General features: G+C 43.7%; 1 protein-coding gene across 6 annotated transcripts in view; it reads right to left on the reverse strand.

The window, feature by feature from the left end:
• The window catches only part of LOC147018519 (FERM domain-containing protein 4A-like), a 370473-nt gene that overhangs the window by 246073 nt on the left and 99518 nt on the right, over positions 1–24882 (reverse strand). For all 6 annotated transcript variants that reach the window (XM_085898238.1, XM_085898240.1, XM_085898235.1 and 3 more), the window contains one exon: positions 2372–2456. In XM_085898238.1, coding sequence (XP_085754364.1) covers positions 2372–2456 — 85 coding nt within the window. The remainder of the gene's footprint in view (positions 1–2371; positions 2457–24882) is intronic.

Raw genomic sequence — 24882 nt, forward strand, 5'->3', positions numbered from 1 at the left:
GGGTCGCCGCTCTTTCACAGGATACCAGCAAGCTGGTACTCATTTTGCCAACCTCATAAGGATGACAGGCAGAGTCAACCCCACCTGGTATTAGTTCAACAGCCAAGTGGCATTTAAAGTCAGGATCCCTCGGATCCCAAGTCCACCACCCTAACCATTAAGCCAACACCAGGCATGGAGACAAATAAACATAGTAGTATTGTAAATAGAGGCTGGCAGGATGGCATCGACCCTGGAGGTATGCACACTTGCCTCTAAGATGTCTCGCCTGTGTTTGAATCTCGACTCATCTATAAACTGTTTTACAGGCAGGGTTAATATAATCAATGTCTGTGCTGTTCCTCGGATGGATGCTAAACTGGACGTCCAGTCCCGTCTGCCGACATCAGTTGGTGGACGTTAAAAATCCCGCAGTGTCCTTCACGAAGAGTAGGCGATCTATCACTGGCACCATGAAGAAATTCCAAATTCCTGCCCCAAGTACTGCTGAGAAGGCAATGGCAAACCGCCCAGGATAACCCTTTCCAAGAAACTGCTTTGGCTGTGCTGACAACTCTGTAACAGAGTATGCTACATCAGAATCAGAATCGTCAATAGAGTATAAAAGAGGACAAGTGGGAAGATTTGTGTATTTTGGAGTAGTGCCGAAAAACAGTAATTGTGAAGAAGAGATTAAAAATAACAATTGGACTAGCCACTAATACATTCAAAACACTTTGTATTATCGTGGAAGGAGGCGAAAGACATTTCGATAAAACCCAAACTCAACATCACGTGTGAGACGACTGTTGTGCCGATGCTGTGTTACGGGTCGCTGCAATGGCGTGTTATGAGTATCGCGCTCAAATGAAAGACTTGAATGCAGAAATGAGTTGGATAATTAATCGGAATACTGATGGTTTCGAGACTGCATAAAAATATAGTAACAAGTTAACTGCTGGGGCAAGAAGAAACTGGACTGTTAAAAAGAAGATTCAAGGAAAGTGACTGCAATGGTTTGGACACGTACCAGACATGATACACACACATGGCAACAACCACCGGTGTGCAAGGATCGAGTGACAGAGGAAGACCGAGGGTGCATTGTGAAGACACGGTGATGAGAAACATCGACAAGAAAGTTTTACAAATGCCATGAAGCTGTGAAACTGATGCATGGTGAAAAGTGTTAGAAATACTTTGTGACGAAAAATGTCTTGGCTTAGGGGAAAGGAGATTAATTAATTAGACAGGTATGTCCTAAATAATGTCAGAATAAGTCATGTCATAATTTCCCCAATTAGCACTGTTAGGATTGATTGTGTAGCAGTTTCTTATCTTGTGGCCATCCCTTTATACTTTGCTTTGTTATACATATGTGCTTTACCTTTCCCATTGTTTGCTTCATTTATTTTCAAGGCTATGGACTTAATGTCATGGTGTTTGAGAGAGCAGGACCCCTGGCATTGGCCTCACGTCAACTGGAGACCCATGCACCAGGAGGTGACATGGCAAAGAGTGCAGCAAATCAAAGAGCCGTGGTGACATCACACGTCAGGTTAATAAAACCTGTAGCTTGAACGCATAGTGGTCAGTGAGGCTCAGTGTCAGAGAGTTTCAATTCCAGTCAAGGTGCAGTTCAGGTGTGAGTCAGTGCCGGTGGTGTCAAGTCAGTGAGAGTTGGAGACCAAGCAGTACATGTTGGCGGCAGTGAGTGCAAGCTGTAGCAATCAGAGCACAAACGAAGTTGTAGCCTCAGAATCGGAACCAGATTTGTGCTCTGCCAGTTTTCAGAGTGTGCTGACGAGTATGCTTCCGCTCCTGACCTGCTCACATCACATTCACCAGTGAGACCCATCTGACAGCGCCTAAAAACGAGGGAAGGCCACCTCCTTCTCATCCTTATCCTGTTTTCCACCTTTCATGTCCTATGTATCCTGCCATACAAGTTTATGTCTCAGGAATCTTTGTTAGGTGAAGCAATTTTTGTTTTGATTTCATCATCTTCTTCTTTTTCTTTAGGTTCTTGGCATTAATTGGTTTGTTTTATTGTGTCCCCATCCTGTTAAAAATTAAACACATCACTTTTCCCTTAATCTGCTGTGATTTTTGGGTTGTAAACATACCTCCAGCGCTATAAATTATTGTTTAGAAAAATAAGCACGTCAACATACTGGCACGCAGGTTAAATTATAATTGTCATTTTCCCACTTTAGTGGTTTGCATCCAGGCACAAACTCACCTTATACAATTCTGCAGAATGTATCTCCAGCGAGACCTGGTGTAGTCCTTAAGGGAAAGACTGCCCCCCCATTACAAATTAATCTTGATCAATCGTCACTGCTGAGCTGATGCACGACAAATATAGAAGAACAAGATTGGAATGGCTTACCAGAGCAATCCTGGCACGTGCATTCAGGTAGAAAAGTTCAACGGTGGTACTGTCCTTCAAAAATGCCACGCTTTCGATGTGAAAACTGTGCAAAGACAGAGAGAGGATTGGGAAGGAAGAGGAAAATAAATATCGAGCAACATGAAAAAGAAGGGGACGATAACACAACTGGAGAACAGCAAAAAATTTAAAGGCTTTACAGTTTACAAGACAAAATTAACAAACATTTGCCATTAAAAGATAAAAACAGCTTTTTCTTCTAAATTGCTCATGCTTTGAGCCAGAACAACATCTTGATGATGTAACCTCCTCGGTAATTTTGTCCAGTACACTGAAGATTTTCCATTAACTTCACGAAATAATTTCACCAAGCATGTTGGGCTGTAGCATATGTTTGTTAATTGGAAAAAAAAAAAAATCACCAAGTATGTTGGTCTGTCATGTTGGGTGGTCGCAAGACTACCGTTTTCTCAGGTTTTCCGTCTGTCTGAATGTATGTTGGGTCGCCGAAATAGGTGACCCTTATTGTCAGTAATTCTATCTGTTTGTTTGGATGTTTGTTTGGATGTTTGTTCGTTTGTCATCAGCATAATTGGTAGTAAACGTGGGCCGATTTTGACCAAACTCGGGTGGTAGGTACATCTTATGACCTTGTGCTTTGGAAATTGTGATGGTTGCTAGGGACGCTTTGGTTCCCTAGCAACAACCGAAAAACCTTCAAAATCGGTACCGTTCACGCGAAATCAATTCCGAAAGCCATTATCCCATGTTGGGTTATGAAATTTGGCACGAATGATCTGCAGGTGAAGCTCTATCAAATATATTCAGGTTTTTGTGATATCTGGAATACTTTACCTGCAGCGCCCCCTACAATTAGGGTATGCACGAAAATTGGTGAAAATTGAAGGCCCCCTAGCGACCAGGTGAGTGCATCGATACGAATGAAACTCTGCAGGTTCATGGTACTCAATGAGTACTACAACTGTGCCTCAGGACATATTGACCGATTTCGCTTAGGTCAGGGGTCAAAGGTCAATTGGTGCAAAAATCGATAATATGTGAGAGCTGGAGGTGCCTTCGCGCCAAATGCTTCTCCTCCTCTGGTTATGGGCGGATGGTCATGAAAATTCACACTAATCGTCTGGAATACATTGTGCACAAACGATCGAGACGGATTTTCGATTTAAATCTTTGTTCACCCACAGAACCCCCTCGAACTTTGGGGATTTCCGATTTCAAACCGCATTTTCGGTACTTTCATTCTAATGGAACTAATGGAGTCGTTATCAGTTGATGGAACGGGATGAGATTTGATATGCATAATCTTAAGGTGATTCCCTATCCGCTATATGACATCCATTTTGCTCTATATCTTATAGTTTCTATGCTCGGCGACCCATTGCCGCCTACGGCTTGTCTGTTTGTTTGTATGTAATGGACAGCTCTGGAAGCCAGAGGAGTCAACCGATTTTGATGAAACTTGACTGGTAGGTTCATACCAGGATCTAGTTGTCCGCTTTTGAGCACCGTTGCTATGGACGCCACCGTTGCTGAGCAACGGGACTTTGAATTTTTTGAAAAAAATTAGAAAAAAATTTATAATTTTTTTTTTCGAAAATCAAAAATCGGCTTCCGTGCTTTTATGCCAATAATCAACCTCTTTGTCAAAAATTTTCAGCCCGATATGTCAAAAACTGTATGACTAGTATGCAATTATATTACTATATGCTTTCACACCAACGTTTGCGTTGGGATTCCCTAACGTAGGGTTAGGGAATCGAACACAAATGATGAATGGACAGTTGCTCGTCATGTTCCTATATGGAACAACGAACGGCAAAAATGCCATCTGATGTGTTCTCTTATCGACATATTTCAAATTCGCCTTAGTCTAGCGACCACCCATGTCACCTACCGGCTTGTTTGTCTATTTGTCTGTCTGTCTGTTTGTTTGTTTGTTTGTCACATGATTTTTGGTCACAGTTTTCAAGTAATCGTTCTGAAATTTTTTGTGTATGTCGGTGACTGCCCAAGGACAGCAATCCATAATTTTGGTGAAGATCTCACTCCAGATCCGGGTCACCATTGAGAGATAGGGCCAAAAACGAGATACTGTATAGCACAATATCTCAAAACGTTATTGATGGATTTGAACCAAACTAAGTGGACAGATTGAGTGTGTGACAAGGATGAATCGATTCAATTTCGGTGAAGATATAAATCCGGATCCGGAGACGAGAATTATTTCATTTCTAAGTGATTCTTCACCATTGAGAGATGGGGCTAAAAACGATATTGCCTGATATCTCAAAAAGTTGCGGACGGATTCGGACGAAACTTGGTGGACAGGTTAAGTTTGTGACACGGATGAATTGCTTCGATTTTGGTGAAGATCCGAATCTGGATCCAGATATGATAATTTTTTCATTTTTTGAAAAATGATTTTTTCACCGGAGTTGGGGCCAAAAACGATATACATTACGATATCCCAAAAAGTTGTGGATGAGTTATGACCAAACTAGGTGGATGAGTTGGTTCGGTGACAAGAACAAACTGATTCGATTTTTGTTCAGGTGCGGATTCAGATCCGACATATCCATCCATCCATTGGGACCACACTCTGTGCAGAGCATTGGTGCTGCATAAGCAATCTCCTTAGATATTGGGCACAATCCTAGATGGGTGGCCACTCCAACACAGTATACCAGCAAGCTGGTAGTCATTTTGCCGACCTCAGAAGTATGATAGTCAGTCAACCACACCTGGTATAAATTCAACATCTGAGGGGGATTTGAATTCAGGATCCGAGGATCGCAAGCCCACCACCCTAACCATTAAGTCAACCAAGGATCCCAAGCCCACACCCTAACCATTAAGTCAACCAAGGATCCCAAGCCCACCACCCTAACCATTAAGTCAACCAAGGATCCCAAGCCCACCACCCTAACCATTAAGTCAACCAAGGATCCCAAGCACACACCCTAACCATTAAGTCAACCAAGGATCGCAAGCCCACCACCCTAACCATTAAGTCAACCAAGGATCCCAAGCCCACACCCTAACCATTAAGTCAACCAAGGATCCCAAGCACACACCCTAACCATTAAGCCAACACCAGGCATATCTGGCCTATCAGTGGCATACAAAATAAACTGTTCAGCTTGGCAGAGGTATGCGCTCTAGTAAGTGCTGTTCTTGTTCATTCTGTTTCGTGAAGTGTTGCTCCTATGAGTGATTTATAGTTTGAAATTCTCTGCTCCACCCACCATCAGCCAGAAAGCTCCCCTGGAGCGGATGTTCAAGATACTGAACATGTAACCAGGAAAGAACATGATAAATGCATTAACATATTTTATGATTATTAAACGTAGCAGTAAAACAACATATCTGGTACAAATATGAGCGTGAGCCAAAACGTTTGCTCCCCAACCAGAGGCCATGCGCCAGCAAAACTTGGCACAGATGTTGGTCCTTTTCTGAACAGTTTCCAGCTCGGGTCGCACATTCTTCTGAGCTGTGGCTGCGTTTACTGGAGCCATTGAAATGGAAGGCTGCATACCTCCAATATTTTGTTCATCTTAGCTCACATTAGTGGAACTGCCTTCTTCAGGCTGTTCAATCACACTTTTCACTCCAGGATTTTAAACAGGCAGTGCACTCACATCATCCCCTCTCCTCCTCACCATTTCCATGCATAATTTTTTTATATCCCCATTACGTACCATACCTCACCGAAACCTCTTTTTGCAGGTTATTGTGTTTCCTCCGCCTTCTTTCTCTACTAATTTCCTGTTAATTCATTCCTTTGCTTGTTTTGTCAAACAGTGGCCCATTTCCCCAGTCAAGTTCATTGTCCTTGTATGGTCTACCACCTCACTCTTTTGTGAGCTCTACCTTGTATCAAATAAAAGTCGTTTATGGCTCTGAAACTTTTTGGAAGAAAAAAACAAAACTTTGCCTTCCCCTCATACACACACATACAACAACAGAAAATTGCCTCTTGGTTACTTGGACTGATAAGAAATCACGTTGTTTGTCAGAGAAGAAATGGCTCAACAGCAATACAGCACATATCATGCAATGCATTCGGGGAGACGAGTCAACACACATGAATCAGGACACCAGCTGACCAAACAGTTTCATTGGTGACTTGTGAATTGTCTGGGCAGACACAGGTTGTGGCTATTCATTCAGCCAATTTAACAAGCATGACTAAACTTTTGTTGTATTTAATCCTGCCTGCAGCTGAAGCCTGAAGGTAATTAATTATGTGGGAGCAAAGTGAAGAACTGCACATGCCATCATGGCTGAAAGACAAACATTGGGCCAGCATTGAGTGTTAACTTAACCATATTACTGTTTCCCCCATTGTTGTTATGCCAGACCTGCTGAGTCCAACAGATTAAGCCGAAAGAGAATGCCAAACACCTTACAAGTCTCGTTTGTCTTTGAGCCATGATGGCATGTGCAGTTCACTTGGTGGCATAATGGTAAGGGCATTTGCTCTGAGTCTGGGAGAACGGTGGTTCGAACCCTGGCTGGGTCATACCAAAGACTTTAAAAGCACTACGTCCTTGCTTAAGGCTCAGCACTTAAAAAGGATAGAGCACGGACAAACAATCACAAGTTGGTAATAATAGTGCAGGTTTTGATGGGCCAAATGGTCTCCTGCTGTGTCTAAATTTCTTGTAAGGAAACTGATATTAGAAGTTAAGGCACAGGACAGTGTACACTGGTTTGCACATTCCTCTCAAACCAATCTTTGTTTTCAGGACATTTGATTTTGTGATTTTACTTTCTAATTGTACAGGAAACATTACTTAGACACTGAAGACAATGCATTGTTGCTGCCAATGTTCATACCAACCCATCAACCTTTCCTGATAAATTATTTGATATGAAAGAAGTATGCTTGTGATAACGAGTTTTCATACCCTTTGAGAAAATAGAGAAGAGGAAAGGAAAGATAAGGTGATTGGAGAAAGGAAGGACCGGGGAGTGTCGGAGGATTAGGAAGAGAAGGAAAATAAGTTTGGGAGATAAATGTGCCAAGGGAAGGCAGAAGGCATGTATGAAGTGAGGAAATGGAGAATGGGGGGGGGGGGGGGTGAACCTGCCACAGTATGCATTAATTCGAAATATATAGCCCTTTTGGTGATTTCCAATTAATCTTGCCACGATGGGGTTGTATAAAACTATTGTAATGGCCCTATCTGTGTCCTTCAATCTATTTTCTGTTTCGCTTTAAAAAAAATTCTCCGAAACCGCTTGGCTGATCGATGTAAAACTTTAAAAATAGGAGGAACTCCCCATGGAGAATATTTTATTGATAATTCTGACATCATAGGTCACAAGGTATGGCAGCCATATCGGATTAAAGGAAAAAATTTTGACATCTTCTCCAAAAGCGCTCAACAAAAAAAATTGAAACCTGGCACAATGTCAACAACTCCCCATGGGGTATATAGGGTGATAACGATGATGTCATCAGTATTCCAGCCATAACTGGTTGAATGGAAATCCTTGTCTGAAAAATCTGAAACCTCATATATCTGATCTATGACCCAATGTCAGTGAAGAATTAAATTTATGATGTCATCAGTCAGGTGGTCTTGTGGCCATATTGGATTGAAAAAAAACAAAAAAACAATTTCTTCCCCTGATCTGGTTAACAGATTGATTCAAAACTTTCACATATGATTGACTAGCCATGGGGAATTATAGTTTCGAAATATTTTCATATTCACCTTCATTGATGTAATTTAGCCTTAATGTGCACAAAAGTCGTTAAATATGCTCATAGTCAATCAATAAAGCTATCGATAATGACATAATAGTGTGCATGGATGATAGGGATATATGGCCAGAATAGCAGTGGGCTATAATAGTTGTGTGTTCAGTTAACGATGGTAATTTTGTTCAGAATGAGCGTGAGGCGAGACTATGCGCTCACCCAAGTGCCATTCTAGTTTAATCTTGTGAATGACAACTGTTCGTTTGTCAACTTGATTAGAGTAAAATTATGTATTTTGTAACATTTTATGGGAGTTGGAGAGTTGGGAGAACTAATTTGCATATTAAATTTGGATTGCATGTACAGATCTATTGGAGTTGAACAAAAGTCACTGACAGTAATTCTTATGAGCCAAAACTGGGAATTATCCTTATCATCTTTAAAACACAAAGTAATTGAAACAAATTTCGTTTTCACTTGATGTGTATGATGACATAATGTGAATGAAAATTGATGAAGATGACATAATAAAAATAAACCTGGAGTGTCTTCCATTACCAAGTGGCTTCCTTACTAATTCAAAGTGCTCAAGCAAGCACTTCAACAGAACGGAGCACTCCGCACCGCTGAACAACATGGTGGTCTCCATGTGAACAATGTTATCGAGTTACTCGAGCAAATGCTGTCCAGGCTGTCGTTTTCGGTTTTACTTGATCCTCTTCTGACAACTTCTCCAAAGGAATTTGTGTTAGCAGCGTATACAGAATAAGAGGAAGAAGGAAAGAAAGAAAAATAAATGGGAAGTCAGAAGGAGGAGCCTCATACAAGGCTTAAGTATGTACCTACCACTGTGTATTGTAGATCTTGAATAATTGGGATGAAAAGAAGAAGTAACAACAAAGTGATGAAATACACGAGTATACATGAAATCCACGTCGTTTTAATAATAAGACAAGTATACATAACAGTATGCCTGGTGTTGGCTTAATGGTTAGGGTGGTGGGCTTGGGATCCTTGGATCCTGAGTTCAAATCCAGCTTGTCTGATGAATTAACACCAGGTGGGGTTGACTCTTCCTGTCATCCTTTCGAGGTCAGCAAAATGAGTACCAGCTTGCTGATATCCCATGACGGAGCGGCGACCCGTCCAGGATTGTGCCCAATAGCTAAGGAGACTGCTGAAGCAGCACCAACACTCTGCACAGAGTATGGTCCCAATCTCCTATCCTCCTCTCAATGGTGAAGAATCACTTAAGAAATTCTAGTCATCGGATCCAGATCCAGACCTTCACCAAAATCTAATCAGTTTGTCCTTGTCACACCGCAAAATTTTGTCTGGATCCGTTCACAACTTTTTGAGATATCCTGCACACAAACAAACAGATAAACAAACAAACAAGAAGATGACGTCGTTGAAAAGTGAAACGATACTTGCAAAATCCATAAAACAAACTTGACCTCAAAAATAATTGGTAGTTGAATTCATTGACCAAATATGCAACTCTTCTTCAAATTTCAAGTCAATCGGATGAAAATTGAGGATTTTAGAAATACCCCCTTAGTTTTTGACCTTGGGCCTATGTTGACCTTTTGGTCCATATTGACCTCAAAAATAATTGGCTGGTTGAATTCATTGACGTGACATATAAATCCTCTTCAAATTTCAAGTCAATCGGATGAAAATGGACAATTTTAGAAATCTCACCAAAGTTGTTGACGTTTGGCCTATGTTGACCTTTTGGCCTCAAATACAATACAATACACTTATTCCTTATGACAACCTCGACCATGTAGTGAAGTTTCGTGAAGATTGGTTTAAAATTGTGACCTGTAGGCGACAAACAGACAGATAAACAGACAAGCCGGGAGGCGGCGATGGGTCGCCGAGCATGGAAACTATAAGATATCGAGCAAAATGGATGTCACATAGCGGATAGGGAATCACCTTATGATTATGCATAACAAATCTCATCCAGTTACATCTACTGATAACTACTCGGTAACCATTTGAATGAAAAGTACCGAAAATGCGGTTTGAAATCGGAAATCCCGAAAGTTCGAGGGGGTGCTGTGGGTGGACAAAGATCTAAATCGAAAATCCTGCTCGATCGTTTGTGCACAATGTATTCCAGACGATTAGTGTGAAATTTCATGACCATCTGACAATAACCCAATAGTCAGGGATCCAAACTCAGAAAGGCCGCGATTTTAGGAGTTACCGGACACCACTTCCGAAACTTTGCAGGCCTCATTTTTTGTTTAGTTTAGTGTCTTAGGATTAATAATCAAGAGGCCTTCTCGGTCATCTCCATTGCGAACATCTCACAAATTGTATTTGAACATACGTACCCACCAAAAAATGGGTGCGATTTTTGGTATCACTAATTTTTCAAAAAACGTTTCATAAGTTCTTCAAATATCAAGTTAGACAGATGATTTCAACCCCGAGTAAGGAGGTTGGCATGGTCTTTCATATGGTGAGGTCACATGTGTCAAATTTCGCCAATTAGAGGTTGAAAAAATTACGTTTCAGTGCAAATTGACCCCCAAAAATAGCTGAATCAGCAGTAAATATGTTTTCATTCATCTTAAACTTGATTTTGTGCTCTCAAAATAACTTCAAGTAGATACAGTAGGGTCAATTAATATTCATTGAACATGTGTATATATATATATATATATATATATATATATATATATATATATATATATATATATATATATATATATATATATATATATATATATATATATATATATATTGTTACGGTGCCGGGAGTCGGCCGCTCGCCAACCGCTCTGACGGGGCTGCAAGTCGAGTCGGCCCGACAAATCGCCCGGAATAGAGATCACCGCCCGGATAAGTCCGAGTCGACGGGTCCTTGTACAAGACCGAAATACGCCAATCGGCAGATCACGTGGGGTAGGGTCGATTGCAAAGCTTCAATATACCTAAATACCCACGTGATCCAACTACCAGGATATTCCACCCTCGACGGAACTCGTACGGAACAAACCGCTGATGCGAGCCTGTCCCTTGCGCGATTCCGAGCGGCTTAATCGCCAAGAACCGTTGGTCCAAATGTCCCCCTTTTACAGCAAACCAATGGCTTTCTAACTCCCAACACAGGAAATGCTCAGTCAATGAAAGAATCGACGCGATGAGCTGAAAACATTTAACAATTGGGGTATTTATTAATAATAATGGGGAACTAGGGAAGCACGTAAGGGCAGAACTATACCGACTTTACAAAATGCGATGCAAACATTTACAGCACACAAAGCACTTAACAATTTTCTACTTATTAGAAGGGCCCACGGACACACGTACGCGCGCGCGCGCACACACGTACGCGCGCGCGCACACACGTACGCGCGCGCGCACACACACACACACACACACACACACACACACACACACACACACACACACACACACACACACACACGAAATGGTGGCTGAGGCCTTAAATAATGAGCTCCAGCTCGGAGGACAGGTGAGCTGAAACCCAGAATCTATCTCGAACCTCTCCACCTCGTGTGGTCTTCAAGTTGTTCGGACCCGGGCTCCAGCGAGAGCGATCTGGATCCAATTGCCGTGAGCCACGATCCTTCCCGAGCTCCCGCGAATCCTCCCGCGCTGGTGAGATGAGGCACCGATCCTTCCTGTCGATGGCCGCTTCCCCGAGGAACCACCTCAAAGAAGAGGTCGACGAGTCGCACCAAGCCGGGAACCAGAATGGAGAACAAAGAGCTCCACGAACCAAGAAGAAGAAGAAGAAGAAGAAGAAGAAGAAGAAGAAGCCACCACTTGCAGCTCGAGCCGAGCGACCAGCTCAACTTTCTTCCAAACAAAGCAGCTCTGCAAAAAGCCTACCGAGCCAAGCAGGACCCGGAGCTCTGTTGAACAACTCTGTAGAAGCGAAAAGCTTCCGAAGGCCTCAACCCTAACCCAAGCCAAACAGGACCCGAAGGTCTGCTGAACGACGCCCCTCAACTCCGCTCCCCACCCAAACAAAAGCAAGGATCTGCTCTTTATCCTTCTCCCCCCTCCCCCACGCCGGGCGTGACTCATGCCCTCGTGATCCATCCCCCGCTCAACCACGGGTGGGAGGGAGTTGTTGACGTCATGAATCACTGGACGGAAGGGCTCTTCTTCCTATTCACAGAAGAGGGGGGAGGGACGTCTCCATTGTTCGCTCCCTAACTATTAAATCGATCCGCAGCGCATTAAATCGATTTCTAAACATTTAAACAATGGAAGGTGAGCTATCTAGGCAACAAGCACTTATCGACATAGCTGACCTGACAAAAGGAACCTGTATGTTGTGTGCAATCGAATTCCAAATTCGTAACACCACCCCCTCCCCTTTTTACAGACTCGTCCCGAGTCGTCAAATTTTCGTGTGACCAGCATGTGTAAGTTTTCCCCTAGTCCGTTCTGTCTTCGGATCCCTGAGTGCGACATTTCTTTATATGTGTCCCAAAAAATAAATAACCTTATGTGCTGCGTGACAAACAAAACAAACTCTCTCAGACTCATTCAGACAACTTAACTAAAATTGCCGGCGCTAAAACAAACATGCAGGTGAGGTTCCACGTATTTACAATTTTCATTTGACTTATCCATTACTTAACCATGGCCCAGGACTTGTGATCTTTGAAAGGGGAGAAGGTAAAAGTCATTTCAAAGTTCATTGATGCAGGGGAATGCCCCTCTTTATTTCCCTTTTATAATTGTCTCCCTAATCCCCTTTATTGTCTTTGTCTGGCTATCCTATCCTGTCAGCCGAGCCTACTCCCAACCCCTACGTTCCCTCTCTGGAGGGGAATAGGGAGAGACTAGCATCCTGTCTCGAGGCCCAACGAAGCCTCAGAATGGCCTCCTCAGAGCTCAGCGATCTACCAAGGTGAGTCCAGCGGCCTACAACGAGCGAAGGGATGGATGGTGCGAAGGGGTACATATCCTATCTAACCTAACATTCATTAACCTGAAACTACCCCGGGGCTTTCCAAAAACGCCTCACATTTTAAAACTATCAGTTCTAAAAACCATGATTCCCGTCGCCTGTGTTGGTGTCCATTATAAATTTGGGCCTTGCCCTCAAATTTTCATTCGTGCGCTTGCACAATTTCCTGGCTGGGCAGCATGGCTCAACTGGCAGGAACTCCCCCTCTGCTGAACTCTAACCATGGCACCCCCAGACCCGCAGGCTGCCTCCGAGCCTAGCTGCTCCCTATAAACGCGGGGGGGTTGCCCTCTCTGGCATTCCCCCCCTCCGATGCCCACGTGGCGTGTTGATGCCCCGGGTCCCTTTCTGAGGGTCGCCTGTGCCCAATACACTGCCCCCATGGCATTCTGGTGCTACGGGTCCCGTTTCCGACGGGTCGCCCGTGCCCACTACACTATCCCGGCCCCTCTTGGGCCATTGGCCTACTCTGGCCGACTAATCCGGTGCCCGGGGTGCCCACTAAACAAAACTCACCTTTCCACAGCCACGCTCCCAGCCGGTCCATGAACCCTTGCACCCCTCAAAACGGGTTTCGTGCCTTCTCTCGACACTAACAAAACGACCTCCTTTTAATAAATTTGAATAACCCACTAGCTAACATTAAACTGACCCCGGGGTCCCTTGGGTGGGAATCACTCCTCCCCCCAATCAGTCATCGCACCATGCGTACTACATTCGCTCCACTCACACACTTGGGCCTGCTGTCCCATACTCACTCATTGTACACTTTTCACTCTTTTCCACTCACACCAACACTCCACACTGCCATTCTTCCGAATTAAATCCCCTAACTAACTCGTGTTCCCTCGTCATCCCTTAAAACTCATGCACATTCCATTTACTCTACGTAGCTAAGCTACGTCTCCACTACACATTTCCAGTCTGTCCATGTCTCCAAAAATCCAAAAATTCCCACTTCCTAAATCTAAACTGAAATCCCTCTTACTAATCCATTCCACGGGCTCCATGAGGCCTTGTCCCTGCCCCATGAAGCCAGTCTAACTATCGCTAACCCATCCCCCTAACTAGTACTTCCTGTGCCCCCTCGCAAGGGGGTCTTCTACCCTCTGCCTGGGGCTCGTGTCCACTCGAAATGGGGAGGCTTGCTTTTTTTTTTCCCTGCGCACACCAGCGCGGCAATTCGTAACCTGCCTGTGACGTCATGGCAGCTGTTCGCGAATCGCGCACCTCGTCCCTTCTTGGACGGTAACTCCCGGCAGGGATTCCTCTCCTGCCGGATTCCAACCATGCAGTCACGACGTCATTGCGCATCCCAAAGCAAGCCCCGTGTTTCGGGGGGTTCCCCACGCGGGCACATGTGCTCTGCTCGTCCGTAACCCGCGCCGCGGAATCTCCGATGACGTCATTCGCACCCCGAACCTGCGCGATCTCTCGCGCAAGCCGGGGTACGCTCAGCGCATCGGGGAAACCGCTTCGCACGCTCTGCGAACAGAACGCACGGCGCAGGCCACATGGAGCTTTACAAACACACTCGCCCAGAGAACCCATCCGAATCAAATTCCCAATCCAGCCTAGCTTTTGTCCGTCCGCGGGATCGGCTTGCATCCACCGCGGACGTTTCCGGACTGCATTTTACTCGCGCAGGTGTGCACGTGGCGGCCTCGTGCGTAGCACGGTACGGACCCCGCGCGCGCTGCTGTGCCAATCCGGCACGGTCCCCAATATAGCTACGGCTGCTATTCGGCCTTTGTTCCTTGTCAGGCACCGTCTTTGTCGCACTCTCACGCGCACATTCTCACATGCTCTGATGCTCACACACTCCACCATGGCACTCGGACACGTGGGTGTGCCCTCTCGCATACCAACCGCCATTTCTCTTTCATACCGCGACTTCACACACGCGGTTTCTTTCACACACGGCGCTTCTCCCTTGAACACCTTTTCACTCACGCATCGTGCTTCTTCCATACACGGCGTTTCACTCACACACGGGGAATCGCTTACACACGCCATAACACTTAAACACGGGGTTTCACTCACACAATGCATGCTCTCCAGCACGCATTTCGCCACACTCGTAACCACACACACACTGGGACGACCACGCTGGGGATTTGCGTTACTTCAAGCGCTCCCGGGGTCTCCATACCCCCCAAGCTCCGCGTGCACCCATTCACAGCACTCGCCCCCTCGACCTCGCAAGGCTCGACCGGACTCTCCTCGTCGCGATTCGCCTCAAGGGGGCACAGTCCCTCCCCTCGTTCCTGAAGGAGGCTATCTTGCTGCTTGCATCGGGTCCCAGCACATTCCTCAAACTCACCTCCATTGTCCTCCACTACCCCTACCTGTGTGTGCTCGTCAATTACCTGTAGTTTCTCCTCCACTTGTTTTATCTCAGTCACCTCGATTATTATTTCCGTTTCTTCCTGGCTCCATTTTCCTTCCCATTTGAGTCGTTCTTCCTCTCTGAGCCCCTTTAGTTGTTCATTATCTTTTCGGAGGTTTTCTATCTCTGTGGACTCCATCTTTGCTCTCTCCTCGAGTTGATTCATTTCAAATTCATATCGTTTTTGTTTTCTACCCCACCGTCTCATGTTCTTCATTCTCCAATATCCTCGTTTCTTTCAATTGGCCGATCTTCTTTTCCCGTTTCATTCGTCGTTCTTTCAGGATCTCCGCGTACTTCAACCTTGCTTTCTTTGTTAGTTGTTTTTGTGTTTCCTTTTGTTTCCTTTCCCACTGTCTCTCATGTTCTTCCTTCTCCAATCTCGTTGTTTCTTTCAATACTCTTTCTTGCATCTCGTTCTTTAATCTTGCTTCTGCTTCGAACTGTTCGATCTGCACAGTGTGGTTCCTGAACGTTTCATTCTCCATTCTCTTTCTTTCCTCTCTTAACATCCTCAGTTCGTTTTGTAATTCCCTCTCTCCACTTTGGAGTTTCTGTAACTCAGAAGCTTTTTTTTCTAATTCCTCTCTCACCTCCTCACCTCTTTTGCATGCTTCCCTCCTCACTTCGTCCATTTCCCGCGTGTATTTATTTAGGTATTCCAGGCGATCCTCTTTCATTTTTATCATCAGTTTGAGCCTTTTTCTGTCCTGATTGCCTATTCTTACCTCTCGCTTCAGTTGTTCCAACTCCAAATTGTGTTTTCGTTTTTCCCATTCTTCCTCCAATTGTGCCCGAAGCCCGCCAATGTTCGCCTGCATCACCTGCCTTGACCATATGGTTTGAATCATTGGTTGGGAGCCCCCACCTTGTATTAAGCCGTTCGTTGTGCGATTAATAGCAGCCTGCTCACGCCTCGTGCCGCGCTGAGGTACGGCCACGCCGCCATTTTGCAACTCCGATTTTGGTTGCCGGTAAAGTTCCTGCACAGGCCGCTCCCACTGATGACAATCCGTGGTGCGATTATAATAAAATGAACCGCCCCGGACCATGGATTCTATTAACTCTACATCCACCTCACTACCCACCTGGCTCAGCTCGCCTTGGCTGAACATTTTGCGTGCTGGGAATAAAATTAATAAACGCTCGTAATTTGGGGACACGGGGGGGGGGGGGGGGTGTTGTTCCGAAAACCCGATCCGACTCCGTGAATTATTTTGCTACGGAGGCGGAGGGGGCCGAATTGCACTCCTGACAACCACTGTTACGGGCCGGTGCGTCGGCCGCTCACTGACCGCTCTGACGGAGCCGCAAGTCGAGTCAGCCCGACCGATCGCCCAGAATATAGATCGCCGCCTGGATAACTCCGAGTCGACAGGTCCTTGTACATGAACCAAGAAGAAGAAGAAGCCAGCACTCGCAACTCGAGCTGAGCGACCAGCTCAACTCTCTTCCAAACAAAGCAGCTCGAAGCAAAAAGCTCTCCCGAGCCAAGCAGGACCCGACGGCCTGCTGAACAACTACTCAGCAGAAGCAAAAAGCTTCCGAAAGCCTCAACCCTAACCCAAGCCAAACAGGACTCGACGGCCTGCTGAACAACCACTTCTCCACTTCGCACACGAACAAAGAAAGGATCTCCTCTTTATCCTTCTCCGCCCCCTCCCCCGCGCCTGGCGTGCCTCATGCCCTCGTGATCCAAGCCCCGCACAACCACGGCTGGGAGGGAGTTGTTGACGTCATGAATCACGGAACGGAAGGGCTCTTCTTCCTCTGTGCAGAAGAGGGGGAGGGACGTCTCCATTGTTCGCTCCTTCGCTATTAAATCGATCCGTAGCGCATCTAATCGATTTCTAAACATTTAAACAATGGAAGGTGAGCTATCTCGGGAACAAGCACTTATCGACATAGCTGGCTAAAGGAACCTGTATGTTGTGTGCAATCGCATTCCAAATTCAGAAACAATATGGATTATGTCAATGCATTACAACAGGGATGAAAAAAAATCAGGGGACCATCTATTTAGTATGTATGGCAATGTGGTGTAATTTTCAATCCCTCACCTATTCCATCCACCCCTCCCCTCCCTTTCCACCCCTTCCCTCCCTTCTCATCTTCCAATCAATTCTCAACCTCTTCCGTTTTCTCCCCACATATTTTACATCACATTCCCTTTCTTTTCTTGTTCTCAGGTTTCATTTTCTCATAAGAACTCCTCCCTGCCCCTTTCCTCCCATCCAGGTGTAGGGAATGTCATAAATAAATGACTCACAGAAAAAGGACTGTCTGGAATGTATTGTCATACATTGTCTCGGACTAAAGGCCCGGTCACACCTTGACGTTTTAGCCAACGTATGCCGATTTTTGAATTTTTTTTCTAAAACGCTGGCACACGTTAAATACGTTATGGGTAAGTTTTGATAACATTGAGAGCACGCTGAAAAACACTGCCATACGTCGTTGTACGTTGCCATACGTCGTTGTATGTTGGCTTTAAACGTTGTACTTTTTGGTTGTCCTCAAATTTTTTCATGCTAGAAATTTCACGACGTATGCCGGCGTATGACTCACATGTTCCGCTGCGCTGGCCACAAGTTGTATGCACGGTCTGCGATCGTTGAGAGACGTCAACACATGCTACTTGTAAGTTAATCATAAGTTGAGACACGCCGAGGTAATGTTTAGCGTACCCGAAACTTATTTCTAACCTATGATTAACGTGTTGTTGGCACGTTACGCGATCGTTGCCACACGTCGACAGACGTTACTTTTAAGTTACTCATAGGCTGAAAGACGTCGGTATAATGGATCGTCCTTGCGTCAGCGTCCACGGCCACGGCCACGACACTTATTTGCAGCATTCTTCAAACTTTTCTTCGGCATGACGAGGATGTTCACACTTCGATGTTTAGCTTGGCTATGATTCCAATTGTCCATCGGCAGTGTCTATTTAAAATAGTCGAGTTTGAGCGTTTTAACATGTTCAGAAGAAACGCTTCAAATTTCCAAACCCAGCGTCAAAAAAACAAAGGTGAGTGACAGCAATTTAAATCGTTCATTGTAAACAATGAAAATAGTTGAGTGGTACCGTTTAAAAGTCGTTGAGTGTAAAAAAATCCAATTGTTGAGCGCAAGCGTCTACTTTCAATAGTGGAGATGCAGCCATTTGAATCGTTGAGTTTATCATTTAAATCGTTAAATCGTTAAACGCAAGGACGATCCATCATAACCCACACCCTCCCCCTCACACTCACCTACTACTGCCAACATGAACAAACTACTACTAATACTAATACTACTACTAATACTAATACTAATACTAATACTAATACTGATACTGATACTGTTACTGTTACTGCTGACATGGACATCGACTCAAAAAGGACTCGAAAACACTGTTGGGTTCCCCTTTTATGAACACCATTTTTATATAGCAATTCCCAAAACCGCTGGGAACACGTCTTTATATGGCAGTTGTAAGTTAGAAACACGTTAATTTATTTTTTTTTGTCGACCGGAAGACGTCATTGGAATACGTCTACATACGTCGATGTGTGTTGGGACTACGTAAAGAATTGGTTCAAAGCACGTCAAACACAAGTTAGAAATAAGTTTCGCGTAAAAAAGACATTACCGCGACGTGTTTCGACTTATGAGTAGCTTATGAGTAGCCTTTGTGGACGTGTGTAAGCGTCCACATATCGTGTGTAAAACTTATCCCCATCACATGCGGAACGTGTGTCATACGCCGAGTACGTCGTAAAATTTTGAACATGTTTAAAATTTCTTGACGTACTCTACTTACTACGACGTATGATAGCGTACTTTAGCGTTCTATTCACGTATACCAAACTTACTCATACCGTATTTGACGTGCCCCAACGTTTTAGACACATTTTTCTTAGGTCGGCATACGCTGGCAAGATCGCCAAGGTGTGACCGCGATGTTGACACTTCCATTTCTACGGCAGTTATGATTCGAATCGTTGTGCGTCAGCCTTTTAATAGGCTACGTCACGACATCGTCGGCGATGCGTGCAACGTGCTATGCCTAAGTTAGACTATCGTTGGGCATCGGTTGTGTAGGCCGACAACAGGTTCAGCATTCGTTGGTATAAGTTATCTATAACACAACGAAACGTTCTGTGTCCGTTACCATTGCGTTATACATAAGACCAAGTCGCTATGAATACGTCCGAATCTTTAAAAAAAAACATCAAAAGTTCAACGTAAGCCAGCGTTTTACATACATTTTAATACGTTGCCATCGCTGGCTAAAACGTCAAGGTGTGACCAGGCCTTAAGGGCCAAGGAGGTTGTGCATAAAGTAGGGCATTTGAAGACGTCCACCATATATGAATCACGAAAACATTCGAGATGACAATAGACAAATAAACAACAGCACATGTGATTGTCACCGGGATTCACAGCATTAGTAAGATAAGTACTAAGCATGTCAAGTGACCAAATGGACTCATTCCTTTGGCCATTGAGTTTGCTTCCAATTAAAATCAAAGTCATGGAATCCATCATAACTTCTGATGTCAAGTTTTTCTTGTTTTCAAACATTCTGAACTCTGACCATCAGTTTTGCTTCCATCCTGGTCACTCAACTCTGGACATGCTTCTGCTGCTCTCTCAGCAATGGATCTCTCTCTCTCTCTCTCTCTCTCTCTCTCTCTCTCTCTCTCTCTCTCTCTCTCTCTCTCTCTCTCTCTCTCTCTCTCTCTCTCTCTCTCTCTCTCTCTGGACATATCTTGAGTATTCGACACAGTCTGGCATCCTGCTTTACATTGCCAAGCACTCTGCCTATGGCAAAGAAAGCTACTATCATTCCTGGATTTCTGACTTCCTCCAGTCACGTAGTCATTGTGTTGCCATCAATGGAACCCTCTCTTTCCCTCTCCCAGTGGAAGTTGGAGTTCCCCAAGGCAGTGTTTTGGACCCAGTCTTGTTCCTCATGTATAAATGACCTCTCTGATGCCCTGGAAAACCCACTCTTCCTTTTTGCAAATGACTTCACATTGTGTCATACAGTAACTTTGCAAGGCAGACAGCAGCTGCTTCTCTTTCTACTGATCTGGAAATGATTAGACTTTGGTCTTATAGATGGAACAGATCATTAAATCCTGGATAATCTCAAAGTTCTACCTTGTCGAAGTTCATCAAACCAACCCACCTATCTAGTTTTTTTTGTCTACATTGTCAAGGCTCGTATGAACAGCCTGGTGTTGGCATAGTGGTTAGGGTAGCGGCTTGGGATCCAAAAGGTCCTGAGTTCAAGCCCCGTTGGCTGCTTGAATTAATACACACCAGGAGGTTGACTCAGCCTGTCATCCATCCGAGGTCGGCGAAGTGAGTACCAGTGTACTGGGCCCGGTGTATGCCCGGTTAGAATAGGTGTACCATATCCCTGTGTCGTAAGAGGCGACCAGGGTTGCGTCAGGAAGGGCATCCAGCGTAAAACCTGTGCCAAATCATAATGTGGATCATAACGGATGATCCGCTGTGGCGACCCCTAACGGGAGCAGCCGAAAGAAGAAGAAGAAGAAGAAGAAGAAGAAGTCAAGGCTCGTACGAAAGCTAACACCCAACGCACAGCAAGGGGGGGGGTGAGGCATGAGACAAGAGGGGTGGGAAAGGGAAGGACAAAATAGTGGGGAACAGAGACTTTGGTCTTTGGTCATCTGCTGTAAGAGGTTCAATTTCTTGAACTTCTAGCCCTCACCATCAACCATGATATTTCGGGGACTGACCACACACCAAAGCTGGCCTCCAAAGCCAGCCACAGACTGGACATCCGACATCGATCCAGATCTTTCCTTGGAAAATTAGAGCTTCTCACAGTCTACAAGTACAAAGCATTTGTTCATAGGACCAGAGATCAATGGAGTGCTGCTCTCCTATGTTTCCTTCCCTTTCATCTCTCGTCCTCTTGTTCGTTCATACCCTGGTTGTTTCACGAACCTCTCTCTGTTACCTCACTCTTCCATGATCTTTGACTTGGGAGGGAAGGGTGGGTGGAAAACTGCCAATTTCTGTCTCTATAATATGTAGTTGGGGCCTTAGACATTGCCTTTCCTTCTCTACATGATGGATGCCTTTCCTTCCCAATCTCAATAATAAGAGATTATTTATTAATCATGTAGCTTTTGATGAAAGGAAACAAAAAATAAAAAAAATTAAAAGGTTCAAGGATATGTAACACATTGATCTTGGTGGATATAAGATATATTACGAAATGGAGAAGTGTCCATCTATCCATGTGTCCATATGTGCCAGTGTGAGTGTGAGATAGTCACAAGTTAGAAGCCTCTTGTTGTTTTTTTTAGGTCAATCTGTCAAAAGGTCAAAGGTCAAGGCCACATACATCAATTTTCAACCAATTCACTTGATAGGGATGTTTTATTTAAATAAATATGTATGTATGTATGTATGTATGTATGTATGTATGTATATATATATATATATGTATATATATATGTATGTATATGTATATGTATATATGTATATATATATATATATATATATATATATATATATATATATATATATATATATATCTATATATATATATATATATATATATATATATGTATATATATGTATGTATATATATATCTGTATATATATATATATATATATCTGTATATATATATATATATATGTATATATATATGTATATATATATATATATGTATATAATAGCCTGGTGTGTTGGCGCAGTGGTTCGGGCAGCGGCTTGGGATCCAAAAGGTCCTGAGTTCAAGCCCTGTTGGGCCACTGAATTAATACACCAGGGGGTTGACTCAGCCTGTCATCCTTCCGAGGTCGGCGAAATGAGTACCAGTGTACTGGGCCGGTGTATACCCCGGTTAAAATAGGTGTACCATATCCCTGTGTCGTAAGAGGCGACCAGGGTTGCGTCAGGAAGGGCATCCGGCGTAAAACATGTGCCAAATCACAATGCGGATCGGATGATCCGCTGTGGCGACCCCTAACGGGAGCAGCCGAAAGGAGAAGAAGATATATATATATATATATATATATATATATATATATATATATATATATATATATATATATATATATATATATATATATATATATATATATATATATATATAACAGGTGGATAATGAAGGTCGTCAATGTGAAGCCGCAATCGACCCATGCGAGTATGTCTATTAATTTCAAAATGTTTGAACGCGAGTTGGACCATGTGTACGTCCATTAATTACATATTTTTGGACTGTGACGACGTCTATTAATTACGTCTACTAATTATATCCTATTGGAACATCCATTTTCACCCTCTAGACCCATTTAGACCCTTTACACCCTTTTAGTCCTTGTAAGACCCTTTAGACCCCTAAGACCTTTTGGAGGCTTTAGAACCCATAAGACCCTCTGAACCAATTCAGACCCTAACTGCTCTTGGAACATATCCTTTCACCTCTTCAGACCCTTAGACCTCCAAAAACATGGTGGATGATGAATAAGACTGTTAAGATCCCTTTAGATCCTAACGACGATTGGAACATACCTTTTAGATCCCTTGAGACCATTATAGACTATTTGAACCCTTGAGACATCTTAGACCCTTTACATCCCTTCGACCCTTTAGACCTGTAAGCATTTAGATCCATTAGACCCCCTTTAAATGCACATCACGCAAACAGCCATTGAGTTTTCTTGCAATACCGACTTTACTTTTTTTCAGCAAGTAATGCGCAAGCTCCAACCACCCATAAGCTGGGTATTCTGCGAGTTCGAACAGAATTAGCATATTGGGTCACTGAATTGGTTCACCAACCAAAACCTAGAGGCATATTGTTTTTGAGGTCAAGAGGTCAAGATGGCATAAAATCGTGAATTCCTATCCGATTGACTTGGAATTTGAACAGGATTGTTTTTTTGTTTTTTTTCGTTCAAATCATTTTTGAGATCCAAATGGAAAGGTCAGAGTGACGGATTTCATAAGTAATGGTATATGACCACTCGTTATCTTGCCAAAACGAAGTTTTTGCAAGATATGTTTGTCAGCTTGTATGTTTTTTTTGTTTGTTTGTTTGTCTGTAATCACGTTTAAAAAATTCTGCAGAGCACAGTTATCATTGGAAATTTTTGTAACTTCGCATATCAGAGGCCTATCGAGGTCCCTTTCAGCGCATAATATTTTGAAGGTCAAGGTCAAAGGTCAAGGTCACTTTGTCACAAATCAGGGGAGTCGACGAAACCCTTATTTTTTGAGTAATTTTGATCGGATCGTCTTCAAACTTCATGGGAATGTAGTTCATGGTCTGGCGCTCAACTGATTAGTTTTTGGTGGCGATTGGCCTTGACCTTCATGGTTAGCACCTGAGGTCAAACATATTTGACCCCAAGGTCAGGTTTTAGGAACCATATCGTGTAGTACCTCAAATTGAACACCTCGATGAGTGCTTTCTGGATATGTCAAGCTTGAGACATTATGACGTCATTTGGTGACGTTATGAGGCAAACGCATATTTTTCATGGTTACTCTAGAACGATTCTCATCGGAATCTCTCGTAGGCGGATATTCCTCAAGGAGTCGCTCCTGGTGGATAGCAGCTCTGTTCACCTCAGTGTGACCTTGAAGAAGTCACACGTGGTCACCTTTTGGCAAGATACGGGTCACCCTGCGGGTGACATTGGTTTATTTGTTTGTTCCTCTGTCTATCCAACCATTTTCTCTCGAACCACTCGAACAAGGACCATAAAACCTATTTCATTACAAAGGTCTTTGCCAGAGGAGTTTCGCTTGCATGTTATATTTTCCATTCTGAATGGCCTTAAGTTAAAAGGTGGTTTTTAAAATTATTATTTAACTAATACTTAACTGCCATTTTTACTGAAGAATCATGACATTGTGAATTAAACGTGATTTTTATTTACATTTAGTTTTAATATTGGTGTTAACGAACAAGAACAAGAATGTTGTTAACGGGAAGAAAGGGGAAGAGGTTGTGAATTTGACGTTCTGTCGTTATTTACTTTTAACATTGGTCTTCATGAACGGGAACAGAAGCAACTTAAGAACAACACAGGTATGTTTTAATCATTCAGGCATTCTCCTTCGTGCTCCTGTTAGAGTGTTAGACTATCATTTGTGCCTAATTCAATGCACATGTACAATGCCAATGCGAAAAGGAGGTGATGCACCATTTTTAAAATTGAATTGCAGTGTATGAAAAATTTCCATGTTTCAAGTGAACAATAAAAAAGATTGAAATGAAATGATGGACCAAATGGCCTCTTGCTATGCCAAAGTTCCTTGTGGAATGTTGTTAAGAATGGGAAGAAAGGGGGAGGGGAGGACAGAGTGGTAGGGAGGAGACAGAGTTGGTAGATGGGGGTTGAGACTTTGGAGGAGGGGTGAGGGAATGGGTTGAGGACTA

The sequence above is a fragment of the Eptatretus burgeri genome, chromosome 10 (genome assembly GCF_056783735.1).
Source record: "Eptatretus burgeri isolate ZD-2024b chromosome 10, Ebu_testis_v1, whole genome shotgun sequence".
Lineage (NCBI taxonomy): Eukaryota > Metazoa > Chordata > Myxini > Myxiniformes > Myxinidae > Eptatretus > Eptatretus burgeri.